The sequence below is a fragment of the Manis pentadactyla genome, chromosome 9 (genome assembly GCF_030020395.1).
Source record: "Manis pentadactyla isolate mManPen7 chromosome 9, mManPen7.hap1, whole genome shotgun sequence".
NCBI lineage: Eukaryota > Metazoa > Chordata > Mammalia > Pholidota > Manidae > Manis > Manis pentadactyla.
In genome coordinates, this window is record NC_080027.1 from 93642851 (window position 1) to 93657821 (window position 14971).

Below are 14971 nucleotides of genomic sequence, written 5' to 3' on the forward strand. Positions count from 1 at the left end.
ACCTAGTGAAGGCTCTAGCAGACTTTCTGTATATCATGACTAATTTAAAATTGTTTGAGCGAAGGGGAAAAATCTTACATTAGACATATGAAGTCTCATATTTTCTAAATAAATTTACTGGGGTTGTTGTGAGTCTGAAAGTTAAAACTGTTTTTAGAGCTTCAACTTCTTAACAGCAGAATGAACCATTAAAATCTCTTTAGAATGCTGGGTTATTTGTAATTGCTTTTCTGCATTCTAGCCTCTAAAATCCATCTGCTTGGCCCTGAGTGGAGTCCTCCAAATGCAGATCCTTTCCCGGACCAAGCCTCTGCTCCTGTCCCTAAAAGCTCTGGGAACGCTCCAGACCAAGGTGAGGTTTATTTGTGGTGCTCCTGAATGTTCTGTTCTGGCCATCTAGAGTGTGCTGTGTATTGTTTTTTAGATAATTTATTTTCTAGTGTGTTAAAACTAGGGACAGTATTTATTTCCAGATCACCTTCATTTAGCCAGGGAGTTACTAGCATTGCACTATACTATAGTCAACTTAATTTAAAAATAGGAAGGCATTTAGCAGGCATAGGGTTTCAAAGATATTGAGAAGAGGTAAACATGTGTGAATAAGAAAGTTTATCATAGACAGTTTGAATACAAGAGTGGTTTTTTTCTCCTTTCTCAGCTGATGAAGGGGAGGTTCCGCTGAGGGAGAAGGAGAAGAAGGTGCGTCCCTTTTCCATGTTCGACGCGGTGGACCAGGCTGCTGGCCCGCCCTTCTTTGGCGTGCTGAGGAAAAACCAGAGCAGTGAAGATATCTTGCGGGATGCTCAGGTAAGAACACCCACTCTAAAATGTAATGGTAATTCTGTGTATTTTTTAGAAGAGTTAAAGTATTATGTGAGGGAGAACAAAAAAAACCCCAAAATATATCTGAAATATGTGAAAATATAACAGCATTATTACTTTTAATTCTGTTTGTTGAGTGTATTTGTGGTCTCGCCATATTGGAGAATGACCGGACATACTTGCTTCATGCAATTTTCTAAACACCTGAGCACATTGAAGAGCGTCGTATTTGTGCTGCCCAGTTACTTTGTTTCTTAAAAATTTGGAGCTGAGGTTATGTCAAAGGATTCGGTGGTGAATCTTCCATAGCTGTGAGGGCTCTGAACTTTGACGCCAGTTTATGGCAGCTCCGAGGGAGTTGTTTTTACCCCAGTTGTCACGACTGCATGAAGTTGCAATGAACTAGAATGGTTTTCAGTTTTGGTGCTGTCTTGTGAAAATGGCAGTTAAAAATGTTCAAGTGGGCAGTTATAGCTGCCCAAATAGGAAGTGGCGATGAGGAGGGAGTTGTGCAGGGCAGGAACTGTATCCCATTACTGAAGTCCCTTATTAAATGTGATTACATTCAAAAATTTGAAATTGTTTAATGATTTTAAAATGTGAAGCTAGTATTCTTAGTATATTCTTAGATTTGTGAAATTAGGTTGTCTGGAACATCCTGTGTACCCAGCAAAACAATATTTTAATTGGCTTTTTGTGTGTGTATTTCAGGCTGCAAATAAAAATGTGGCTAAAGTACCACCTCCTGTTCCATCAAAACCAAAACAGATTAATTTGCCTTATTTTGGACAGCCTAGTCAGTCACCATCAGACATTAAGCCAGATGGAAATCTTCAGCAGTTATCAACAGCTGTTGTGTCCACGGGAAGTAAACCAAAAACTGCAGGGCAGCAGTGGGTCCTGCTATCCCCTGGTGCTCCCTCGGTTGGCCAAGACCTAGCTCTTCCTCCAGGTTCTAAGCAAGAAAGTCCCCCTGCTGCTGCTGTCCGGCCCTTCACCCCTCAGCCTTGCAAAGACACTCTACTGCCTCCCTTCAGAAAGCCCCAGACTGTGGCAGCAAGCTCAATATACTCCATGTATACACAGCATCAGGCTCCTGGGAAGAGCCTCCAGCAGCCAGCGCAGAGCGCGCCCACCAGAACCCATTCCAGAGGGCTGCCCTTCTCCAGTGGTGAGTGAGTCTTGGTCTTATTTGACCTGCATAGAAGATGCGTTAAGTCCTACACCAGAGCCACCACTTGTCAGTAAACAGAAAATGACATGTGCCTGTTTCGAGTGATGCTTTTATTCTAAGAATTTTAATTGTGGCTTCTGTTCTTAAGTGTGAATTTAAAAGTTTCCACTTAAAGTCAACTCCTGCAGTAGGCACTGAAGATAACAGATATAAGATGAAATAAATTTGAAAATAATTAATGAATAAGGCAAATAAAATGTAGAGTGAAGACAAGCCTCCTGTATTGTAATCACCCACTTGCATTTGTTCCCTGCTCCCTGGGCCCCTTCAGAACTGAGAGCTCAGGAGCTCATGAGTGTGTGGGCCACAGTGCACCAGGAGTGATAGGGCAGAGGCTGTACCTGGGGATGACAGGGCACATAAGGTACCCGTAGATGACAGGGCAGAGGCTGTACGTAGGGGTGACAGGGCACAGGCTGTATTGGGGGTAACAGTTCAGAGGCTATATTCTGTGGTGACAGGGCACAGGTTGTACCTGGGAGTGACAGGGCACATAATGTACCTGCGGGTGACAGGGCAGAGGCTGTACCCAGGGGTGACAGGGCAGAGACTGTCTTCAGTATGGGATTCATCAGGTGTTCTTGGGGAACATGACAGCTGCACAGGTGTATATTTTTTTTAAAAATGTTCCGATTGTAAGTTCTAATGAGAACACAGTTACTTGTTAAATATAAAGCAAAAATACTACTTTATGTTTAACATACATGATCTGTTAATTTGTTGGGTTCTTTTTAAGAGTCATTAGTTTATAGGATTAGAATCAAATTCACCATGTTTTAATTGTATGAAAGTGGCTTTCCAGTAATGAAATAAGCATGTGATCATGGCCTAAAATGTCATAAATTTAACTTGACAGCAAATAATTTATATGCTACATTTGACTCATTTCTTTTCATGAGTCTTTGGTAAAAACTGCTAATATAATAATTTGAGAATTGGTTAATTTTAATATAGTCACAATATTAGGGGGAATAGTTTTTGTAAATAAAAGTAGTTCTTAATAATTTTATAAGCCAAACATGATTTCTCACATTGATTTACTTTTGAAAAGTATGAAAGATGGACGCATGTTTAGTTTTAATCTGGATACAAAGGATTACCAAATTTCATTGATTCTAAATTCTTTTCACATTTTATCATTTTAAATATGGATGCTAACAGTCAGTTTTTACAGTCTTTTCTTTCTTAGTGGTGCATAAAATAATGTGTGTTACAGTGAACGAGGGTTTTCATTCTGTAATAAGTTTATTATGCAAAGATGGGAAGGCTTGCTTTGTCGTTTGTTATTGTTAAAAATTAGTTGTATTGAAGAGTATTATGTAATAGCTATGAAATTTGAAAAGGCTTTAGTTATTGTTAGCCATGTTTGTTACTTTAGGTTTTGTTAATTAATACTAACCAGGGCTTTTTCCCCATTTCCAATTAGTGTACGGCAAGCCTGTGATTGCTTCCGCCCAGAACCAGCAGCACCCTGAGAACATTTACTCCAGTGCCCAGGGCAGGCCTGGCAGTCCGGGGCCTGAAATCGAGCCTCTTCCTTCCGCTCCAGAGAACCACGAGAATGAGAGGATTCCTCGGCCACTCAGCCCAACCAAATTACTGCCTTTCTTATCTAATCCTTACCGAAACCAGAGCGACGCTGACTTAGAAGCCCTACGTAAGAAACTGTCTAATGCACCACGGCCACTCAAGAAACGTAGCTCTATTACAGAGCCAGAAGGTCCTAATGGGCCGAATATTCAGAAACTCTTGTACCAGAGGACCACCATAGCTGCCATGGAGACCATCTCTGTCCCATCATACCCTTCCAAGTCGACCTCAGTGACTGCCAGCTCAGACAGCCCAGTGGAAATCCAGAATCCATATTTACATGTGGAGCTGGAGAAGGAGGTGGTCTCTCTGGTTCCTGAGCCAGTGTCCCCAGAGGAAGTAGGGAGTGCCAGTGCAGAGAATGGGGACATGCTGACTCCTTCTCCGGGCCTTGACTATGTGCCTGAAGGCATCACAGACAGCAGCCCACATTTCCAGAACAGCATGGGAGAGCCAAATCCAGAGGCTCCCCATCTGCTTGACGTGTACCTGGAGGAGTACCCTCCCTACCCACCCCCTCCATACCCATCTGGGGACCCAGAAGGACTGGGCGACGACTCTGTGAGCATGTGCCCACCTGAGATCACTGGGCAGGGGGCCCTGCCTCCTGTAAGTGACCTGGTGTCTTATGACCATCAGCACTCCTCTGCCTAGTCACAGTCTTCTAGGGGTTGATCACCAGAACTCAGTGCAACACCAGCAAGTGTAGGGCCATTTGCAAAGATGGTTTTTGTTTGAATTGCCTGTGGTAGCAGATGTGTTCATATCCCCTTTTATTTTACAGCTCACTTGGTACAAAGTAGCTTGGATAAGATTCTTTTAGAGGAACCCCTTTCTTTGTGAAGGAAACAGAGTTTTGTTTTTATACCTATAAATACCACATTTGTGTTTCTCTTCTAGCTGATGTCACATATTTGGGAAGCAGCTGGGCATGAAAAGACCTGGATTCAAAATTGATCACTAGTTTAGTGAAACTAAGTTCTGTGAACCTGGAAGGGTGGCATAACTTCTCTGATTGGGGACATTACTCTTAAACTTTTCTAAGAGTGAACTTATTTTTAATATTTAGGTGGAACCTCACACATCCAGCACCGTTTAGCTTGGAGGGTTCTGGATGAAACGGGCCAGAGAAGGGACTGGGCTATGGGGCCTCTGCCTCGCCTCCAGTGCAGTTCCAGCACCTCTGGACAGCATGACAGCCCGTGGGGTTCTTTGTACTCTGGCCTTATGTTATGTTATCCCAAAGCCTTGTATGTATTGACGTGGCTATGTCTTCTGCACTACTCCCGATATTAAGCTTTTGCTTGGAAGTTAGTAGGTCACTTTGAAATAGATGAGAAAAGATCAGATTCCTAGAATGTCTTTTAAAGAAGTAAGCTTTTTGAGAGTTTAATTTGAAAGCATTTAGTTTCATGGTGCCAAAAAGCAAAACAGCATACTGCAGGGATATTTTTTTTAAAGGTGCTTTATCTGTTGGAGGTGTGTGTGTGTGTGTGTGTGTGTGTGTGTGTGTGTGTGTGTGTGTGTGTGTGTGTGTGTGTGTGTGTGTGTGTGTGTGTGTGTGTGTGTGTGTGTGTGTGTGTGTGTGTGTGTGTGTGTGTGTGTGTGTGTGTGTGTGTGTGTGTGTGTGTGTGTGTGTGTGTAGGATTCTAGAAAAAAGAGTTTTAAAATAGAGCTAACACTTTTTTAACAACTTTGTGCCTTCATTCTGAGGCATGTTTCTCTTCAGTTTCTTTTTTATTGAAGTATCGTTGATATACAATCTTTTATTGGTTTCAAGTATACAACACAATGGTTCAGCAGTTACCCATATTATTAAATCCTCACCCCCTCTATTGTGGTTACTATCTGTCAATATAGGAAGATGTTACAGAATCACTGGCTATATTTTCCATGCTGTACTACCATTCCTGTGACCAATTTATATTACGATTAAGAATTTTTGTGCCCCTTTATCCACTCAGCCTCTCCACCCCACCTACCCTTTCAGCCTCTCCACCCCACCTACCCTTTCTTCAGTGTTAAACATGCAAAAAGGAAAGAAGTTTTAACATCTACTTTTGTTATTTTGTTGGTTGTGTCAAAATAATTCATACTCTCAAAGATGGAAAAGGAAAGCAGAGCTGATAAAGTAAAATAATTTCTTTTTGAGATGCTGTTTTTCTCTTTCTTAGGAAAGAGTTTACTTTTTCTTTCCCAGCCGAGTAAAATAGAAGCCACTGTCATGGATGTGGCAGGCGTCCTCACACCAGTGCTACTCAGGAGTTGTGTTATCAGAGTCATGTAGTGTTTACACTGCTTTTCTTTTTTCCAAGAAACCCAACATTTTAGCCACTGCACATTTGTGAGACGTTTTATTGCCAGTTAATGTTTTTTAAGCTCAGTAGTTATCCACATCTGAAATGCAATAAAGACAAATACAGGTCATACCATAGTTAGGAAACAAATTTTAGCACTTGGTTGATGTGTTTTAAGAAACCTACTGCATAGGATATTAGAATTAATCTTAGTAATTTTGCCCTTTATTTTTTAAGGCCTAACTTATTAAAATGTGGAAACACTTGATTTACGTAGGTGTTTTGGGGTATAGTTAGTTTTAATACAAAACAGTGATAGCATTTTAAGGCTAGTAGGATTTCTTATTGGTTTACCTTAGTTCTATGCTTTGCTCACAAGGAGGCATTTTGTTGTGAAATGTTTAAAAGGAGGGGCTTTGAAGAAGCCAAATTACTTGAATTTGAATTCCAGCTCTGAAGTTTACTGGCTATGTGCCTTCATTTTCTTATCTGTAAAATGGGATGATAGGGTTTTGTGAGGAATAAATGAATGCTTATTCAGTAGATGTTAGTATTACAAGTCTGAGTTGTGCTCTTGCCCAACTTAATTGCGAGGTTTACTGTGCTCGCTAGATAGGTTACTTAGAGACAGTGTTGGCTCACTTCCATACTTGACAAAAGCCAGCCTGCTTGCCGTGGAAGGGCATGCTCTTGGCGCAGCCCCGGCTCTCATGGTTACCCAAATGTAATTTCGCTGGGTTTGAAAAAGCCCTTCCCACTTTGTTAGATGGGTTTATTTATTAAACTGTATATTACGATTTAGTTACTTTTCTGAATACAGATGTACTTTAGTAAAATATGCTGAATGTGTACTTTTAAAGTTCCTTCCGCTAATGCAGCTGAGATGTTACTCCTCCCATATTGGTGGTGGCCTTGGGTCAGACCATGATTTTCCATGCATTTCCTCTACAGGGCAAAAGGACAAACCTGCGTAAAACTGGTTCGGAGCGCATTGCTCATGGGATGAGGGTGAAATTCAACCCCCTTGCTTTACTTCTGGATTCTTCTTTGGAGGGAGAATTTGACCTTGTACAGAGAATTATTTATGAGGTATGCTTTAATTAGCAAATTTCTTAAATATAACCTTGCATTTTGTTTCAAAGCTCTGAACAGAAAGCTGCAGTGGAGAAATTGTATTTTTAAACTGCTTTCTTCTTTGGGCGTGGGACAATGGACAGGAACATGTGCATGCTCCAAACAGGCTTTGTTTTTTTTAAAGATGTGGCTCTAAAATGTTCAATAATGCAGCAGTTCAGTTCTCACTAGAGTCCCCTAGAGTACTTCTCTTTCTCAGGGAGATTGGCCCATCCTTAGAAACTGCTCAGGCATGGATTTGTACTGTATAGTTTTAAATACAGATGTTGTCCCTACTTTACAGAAGGCTACTATTTAAAATAATTTTAGTTGACCTGACCTGTTTTCCTTTCTACGGCAAATGCACCTCTACGTACACACTCATTTGTGGTGGGAAGTTGGAGAATAAGTAAACAAAATGACTGTAAGAACATAGCTTCTGGTACTTCTTCAATTCTTAAAAAAACCTCTCTATAGTATCTACTTAATGTGGTTATTCTGTCTGTCTGATTTCTAGAATTGTCCATGGTATGTTTTTCTTCGATCCTGTAGGTTTTAGTTATAATTTTAAAAAAGTACCACAAGTCTTTTTCTGTGCTTTTAATCCTAAAGAGTCAGTTAATAGTGACAGTTCAGGTGACAAGCAACTTGAGTGACAGACGTCCTTACTACTGTAGGTGGATGACCCAAGCCAGCCCAATGATGAAGGCATCACTGCGCTGCACAATGCTGTCTGCGCGGGCCACACAGAGATCGTCAGGTTCCTGGTACTGTTTGGTGTGAATGTGAATGCAGCTGATAGTGACGGATGGTAAGATTCTTGTTGAGGTCCGCTCGAGTGTCAGCTGTCCTGCTGTGCTGCAGTGAGTAAGCAGCACTGTGACTGCCCCTGGGAAGCACAGAGGGTGCGGTGTCCTCGCTGCCTTTCACTCAGGGTGGAGAAGTGAACACGTCCGCATGCAGTGGTCGTCTCACTTCCATCTGGGGCAGGTGGCGTTTTTAAAGTTTAGCAGAAATCTCAGAAAGTGGTACACAGTTAATGAGCATGCTTCAGCCAATTCTAGAAATGCTGATTTAAGCAAAGTTTCCCCAACCCTCTGAAACTTCTCAGTCTTTAATGTACTGATGTCCGTTGTGTGTCTCCAAGGAGAATTAAAAGTATAACCTTTCCCAAATATATTTGACCATGGGATCCGTTTCTCATGGAGCACCTTTTAGAACTGTTGTGTGCATAAAACACAGGATATACTATTATAAATGATGAATATTATTCATACGATAATGTATTATTGTTAAATAATAATGATGAAAGTCCTAATAAATTGCTGTCATTTCCAATAACTAGAATAGAATAAATGGTAAATTTTGTTATTTTATTTTGAAATTGTAGTATGCTCTATTTTGGAGTATAAAAAAATTACCTTTGTCTATATAGGATTTTTTTTTTTTTCTTTTTAGACCCCCCTCACTGCAGACAGGGGACCCTTGCAGAAGATGCAGGGTATTTATAGACAGGAGGCAAAAAAGGTCCGGTGGATGCAAACCATGCTTTTATTAGAATGGGGGGAGAGTAGGAAAGAAACCCCTTAAAAGAAACTTGTGAGGAGAGGCACACAAGGCAAATTGAATGGCCTGAGAAACAGAGGAGTCAGGGGAAGATAATATTCTTTTTTTTTTTTTAATTTTTTAAATATTTTGTTATCATTAATCTACAGTTACATGAAGAACTTTGTTTACTAGGGTCCCCCCTTCACCAAGTCCCCCCGACAAACCCCATTACAGTCACTGTCCATCAGTGCAGTAAGATGTTATAGAATCACTACTTGTCTTCTCTGTGTTGCACATCCCTCCCCATGCCACCCCCACATTATACATGCTAATCGTAATGCCCCCTTTCTTCTTCCTCGCCCTTATCCCTCCCTTCCCTCCCATCGTCCCCTGTCTTTTTCCCTTTGGTAACTGTTAATCCATTCTTGGGTTCTGTGATTCTGTTGCTGTTTTGTTCCTTCAGTTTTTCTTTGTTCTTATACTCCACATATTTGGTATTTGTCTTTCTCCTCCTGGCTTATTTCACTGAGCTTAATACCCTCTAGCTCCATCCATGTTGTTGCAAATGGTAGGATTTGTTCTCTTCTTATGGCTGAATAATACTCCATTGTGTATATGTACCACATCTTCTTTATCCATTCATCTACTGATGGACACTTAGGTTGCTTCCATTTCTTGGCTATTGTAAATAGTGCTGCGGTAAACATAGGGTGCATCTGTCTTTTTCAAACTGGAGTGCTGCATTCTTAGGGTAAATTCTTAGAAGTGGAATTCCTGGGTCAAATGGTATTTCTATTTTGAGCATTTTGGGGAACCTCCATACTACTTTCCACAATGGTTGAACTAATTTACATTCCCACCAGCAGTGGGAATGTAAATTTCCACTTTCTCCACAGTTCCCCTTTCTCCACAACCTCGCCAACATTTGTTGTTGTGTGTCTTTTCGATGATGGCGATCCTTACTGGTGTGAGGTGATATCTCATTGTGGTTTTAATTTGCATTTCTCTGATGACTAGCGATGTGGAGCATCTTTTCATGTGTCTGTTGGCCATCTGAATTTCTTCTTTAGAGAACTGTCTATTCAGATCCTCTGCCCATTTTCTCATTGGATTATTTGCTTTTTGTTTGTTGAGGTACGTGAGCTCTTTATATATTTTGGATATCAACCCTTTATCGGATCTGTCATTTATGAATATGTTCTCCCATACTGTAGGATACCTTTTTGTTTTATTGATGGTGTCCTTTGCTATACAGAAGCTTTTTAGCTTGATATAGTCCCACTTGTTCATTTTTGCTTTTGTTTCCCTTGCCCGGGGAGATATGTTCATGAAGAAGTCACTCATGTTTATGTCAATGACATTTTGCCTATGTTTTTTTCTAAGAGTTTTATGGTTTCATGACTTACATTCCGGTCTTTGTTCCATTTCAGATTTACTTTTGTGTATGGGGTTAGATAGTGATCCAGTTTCATTCTCTTACATGTAGCTGTCCAATTTTGCCAACACCAGCTGTTGAAGAGGCTGTCATTTCCCCATTGTATGTCCATGGCTCCTTTATCATATATTAATGGCCATATATGTTTGGGTTAATGTTTGGAGTCTCTAATCTGTTCCACTGGTCTGTGGCTCTGTTCTTGTACCAGTACCAAATTGTCTTGATTACTGTGGCTTTGTAGTAGAGCTTGAAGTTGTGGAGCGAGATCCCCCCCCACTTTGTTCTTCCTTCTCAGGATTGCTTTGGCTATTCCGGGTCTTTGGTGGTTCCATATGAATTTTTGAACTAGTTGTTCCAGTTCATTGAAGAATGCTTTTGGTAATTTGATAGGGATTGCCTCGAATCTGTATATTGTTTTGGGCAGGATGGCCATTTTGACGGTATTAATTCTTCCTATCCAGGAGCATGGGATGAGTTTCCATCTGTTAGTGTCCTCTTTAACTTCTCTTAAGAGTGTCTTGTAGTTTTCAAGGTATAGGTCTTTCACTTCTTTGGTTAGGTTTATTCCTAGGTATTTTATTCTTTTTGATGCTATTGTGCATGGAATTGTTTTCCCTCTTTCTATTAGTTCATTGTTAGTATACAGGAAAGCCACAGATTTCTGTGTGTTAATTTTGTATCCAGCAACTTTGCTGGATTCCAATATTAGTTCTAGTAGTTTTGGAGTGGAGTCTTTAGGGTTTTTTGTGTACAATATCATTTCATCTGCAAATAGTGACAGTTTCACTTCTTCTTTACCAATCTGGATTCCTTGTATTTCTTTGTTTTGTCTGATTGCCGTGGCTAGGACCTCCAGTACTATGTTGAATAACAGTGGAGAGAGTGGGCATCCCTGTTTATTTCCCGATCTCAGAGGAAAAGCTTTCGGCCTCTCGCTGTTCAGTATGATGTTAGCTGTGGGTTTGTCACATATGGCCTTTATTATGTTGAGGTACTTGCCCTCTATGCCCATTTTGTTGAGGGGTTTTATCATGAATGGATGTTGAATTTTTTCAGCATCTATGGAGATGATCATGTGGTTTTTGTCCTTCTTTTTGTTGATGTGGTGGATGATGTTGATGAATTTTCGAATGTTGTACCATCCTTGCATCCCTGGGATGAATCCCACTTGGTCATGGTGTATGATCCTTTAGATTTATTTTTGAATTCGGTTTGCTAATATTTTGTTGAGTATTTTTGCATCTACATTCATCAGGGATATTGGTCTGTAGCTTTCTTTTTTGGTGGGTCTTTGCCTGGTTTTGATATTAGAGTAGTGCTGCCCTCATGTAATGAGTTTGGAAGTATTCCATCTTCTTCTACTCTTTGGAAAACTTTAAGGAGGATGGGTATGAGGTCTTCATTTAATGTTTGATAAAATTCAGTGGTGAAGCCATCTGGTACAGGAGTTTTATTCTTAGGTGGGTTTCTGATTACCAGTTCAATTTTGTTGCTGGTAATTGGTCTGTTCAGATTTTCTGTTTCTTTCTGTGTCAGCCTTGGAAGGTTGCATTTTTGTAGAAAGTTGTCCTTTTCTTCTAGGTTATCCAGTTTGTTAGCATATCATTTTTCATAGTATTCTCTAATGATTCTTTGTATTTCTGTGGTGTCCGTAGTGAGTTTTCCTTTCTCATTTCTGATTCTGTTTATGTGAATAGACTCTCTAATATTCTTGATAAGTCTGGCTAGGGGTTTATCTATTTTGTTTATTTTCTCGAAGAACCAGCTTTCTTTCATTGATTCTTTCTGTTATTTTTTATTCTTCTCGCTTTTATGTATTTGTGCTCTATCTTTATTATGTCCTTCCTTCTACTGACTTTGGGCCTCCTTTGTTCTTCTTTTTCTAGTGTCATTAATTGTGAGTTTAGACTGCTCACATGGGATTGTTCTTCTTTCCTGAGGTAGGACTGTATTGCAATATACTTTCCTCTTAGCACGGGCTTTGCTGCATCCCACAGGTTTTGCAGTGTTGAATTATTTTTGTCATTTTTCTCCATATATTGCTTGATCTCTGTTTTTATTTGGTCATTGATCCATTGGTTATTTAGGAGCATGTTGTGAAGCCTCCATGTGTTTGTGGGATTTTTCATTTTCTTTGCATAATTTATTTCTGGTTTCATACCTTTGTGGTCTGAGAAACTGGTTGGTACAATTTCAGTCTTTTTGAATTTACCAAGGCTCTTTTTGTGGGCTTGTAAATAATCTATTCTTGAAAATCCTCCATGTGTACTTGAGAAGAATGTGTATTCTGCTGCTTTTGAGTGTAGAGTTCTGTAGGATGTCTGTTAGGTCCATCTTTTCTAATGTGTTGTTCAGTGCCTCTGTCTCCTTCCTCATTTTCTGTCTGGTTGATCTGTCCTTCAGAGTTAGTGGAGTGTTGACGTCTCCTAGAATGAATGCATTACATTCTATTTCCCCTTTAATTCTGTTAGTATTTGTTTCGCATATGTAGTTTCTTCTATGTTGGGTGCATAGATATTTATAATGGTTATATCTTGTTGGATTGACCCTTTTATCATGATGTTATGTCCTTCTTTGTCTCTTGTGACTTTCTTTGTTTTGAAGTCTATTTTGTCTGATACAAGTACTGCAACTCTTGCTTTTTTCTCCCTATTAGTTGCATGGAATATCTTTTTCCTTCCCTTCACTTTTAGTTTGTGTGTATCTTGGGTTTAAAGTGAGTCTCCTGTAGGCAGCATATAGATGGGTCTTGTTTTTTTATCCATTCAGTGACTATGTGTTTTGATTGGTGCATTCTGTCCATTTACATTTAGGGTGATTATCGATAGGTATGTACTTATTGCCATTGCAGGCTTTAGATTCATGGTTACCAAAGGTTCAAAGTTAACTTCCTTACTAAGAGTCTTACTTAACTCACTTAATATGCTATTACAAACACAATCTAAAGGTTCTTTATTTTTTTTTCTCCTTTTTCTTCCTCCTCCCTTCTTTATATATTAGGTATCCTATTCTGTAGTCTGTCTATCCCTTGATTGACTTTGGGCATTAGTTAATTTAATTTTGCATTTGCTTAGTAATTCATTGTTCTACTTTCTTTGCTGTGTTTTTATTACCTCTGGTGACAGCTGTTAAACTGTAAGAACACTTCCATCTATAGCATTCCTTCCAAAATACACTGTAGAGATGGTTTTGGGAGGTAAATTCTCTCAGCTTTTGCTTATCTAAAAATTGTTTAATCCCTCCTTCTAATTTAAATGATAAACTTGCCAGATAAAGTTATCTTGATTCCGGGCCCTTGTGCTTCATTGCATTAAATACATTATGCCACTCCCTTCTGGCCTGTAAGATTTCTGCTGAGAAGTCTGATGTTAGCCTGATGGGCTTTCCTTTGTATGTGATCTTATTTCTCTCTCTGGCTGCTTTTAATAGTCTGTCCTTACCCTTGATCTTTGCCATTTTAGTTACTATATGTCTTGGTGTTGTCTTCCTTGGATCACTTGTGTTGGGAGATCTGTGCATCTCCATGGCCTGAGAGACTATCTCCTTCCCCAGATTGGGGAAGTTTTCAGCAATTACCTCCTCAAAGACACTTTCTGTCCCTTTTTCTCTCTCTTCTTCTTGTATCCCTATAATGTGAATATTGTTCCGTTTGGATTGGTCACAGAGTTCTCTCAATAGTCTTTCATTCTTAAGAGATCATTTTTTCTCTCTGTGCCTCAGCTTCTCTGTATTCCTCTTCTCTATTTTCTATTTCATTTATCATCTCCTTCATTGTATCTCATCTGCTTTTACTTCCCTCCATTGTGCCCTTCAATTATTGAATCTCCGACTGGAATTCATTCCTGAGTTCTTAAATGTCTTTCCGTACCTCCATTAGCATGGTGATGATTTTTCTTTTGAACTCCCTTTCAGGAAGATTCATGAGGTCAATGTCATTTACATCTTTCTCTGGAATTGTATTAATAATTTTGCTTTGAACCAGGTTCCTTTAGCTTTTCATATTTGTATATGGCGCCCTCTAGTGCCCTGAAGCTCTACTCTCTGGAGATGCCCAGCCCCTGAAGCACTCTCAGGGGTCACGGGGGTGTGGTATTGGTGTCTGGGGGGAGGAAAGAGCTGTTCCCTACTTCCTGGCTGCTATTCCTGTCTCCACTGCCTGACCCAGTGGGCCAAGCACACAGGTATAAGCCTCTATGCTTTGCATTTGTAGTTGCTGTAGACAGATTTTGCCTCTGGCTGGCCTAATGCCAGGGTAGGGTTTGCTGGTTTGCGAGCCAGGTGGAGCTGGCCGGGGAAAAGTCATGGTAGGTTGTGTATCATGGAGGGGGTCCTTGGAGCTGTGTAGCCAGCCAGGGAGCTGGAGCACCTGAAGATCGTGAAAGCTCCCAACCTGCTGGGCAGAGGGCACCCGGATAATTTTGTCTACCTGTCCTTTCTTCTGAGCAGTAAGTTCTGTGTAATCCTTGCACCTTAGCAGCCCTCTTGCTAAGGGCTTCCTTGTTAGGAAGTCTCTCAGATTGCCCACCTTTCTTTTGTCCCAGAGCAGCTGGATATGGATCCCTGCTTTCCACAAGTGGCTGGCATCTCAGTCTCTCCCGGAATTCTGCCTGTCTTAGCTTTCCAACCCCCTAATCTGAGAGTACCATGCAAGCACCGTGAAATGTAGGTTTGTGCTCCCAGAGCAGATCTCCGGAGTTAGGTGTTCAGCAGTCCCAGGGCTCCACTCACTGCCCGCTCCGTTTCTCTTCCTCCTGCCAGTGAGCTAGGGTGGGGGAGGGGCTCGGGTCCCGCAGTGCCACAGCTCTGGTATGTTACCCTGTTTGGTGAGGTCTGCTCTCTTCTCCAGGTGTATGCAGTCTGGCACAGTCCTCTTTCCTGTTGCTCTTTCTGGATTAGTTGTATTAATTATGTTTTCTTATTATATGCAGTTTT

General features: G+C 40.6%; 1 protein-coding gene across 6 annotated transcripts in view; it reads left to right on the forward strand.

Moving 5' to 3' along the window:
* Nucleotides 1–14971, forward strand: part of TP53BP2 (tumor protein p53 binding protein 2) — a 79532-nt gene that overhangs the window by 55076 nt on the left and 9485 nt on the right. For all 6 annotated transcript variants that reach the window (XM_036932095.2, XM_036928162.2, XM_036927352.2 and 3 more), the window contains 6 exons: nucleotides 242–352; nucleotides 659–807; nucleotides 1534–1993; nucleotides 3483–4255; nucleotides 6895–7032; nucleotides 7734–7867. In XM_036932095.2, coding sequence (XP_036787990.2) covers nucleotides 242–352; nucleotides 659–807; nucleotides 1534–1993; nucleotides 3483–4255; nucleotides 6895–7032; nucleotides 7734–7867 — 1765 coding nt within the window. The remainder of the gene's footprint in view (nucleotides 1–241; nucleotides 353–658; nucleotides 808–1533; nucleotides 1994–3482; nucleotides 4256–6894; nucleotides 7033–7733; nucleotides 7868–14971) is intronic.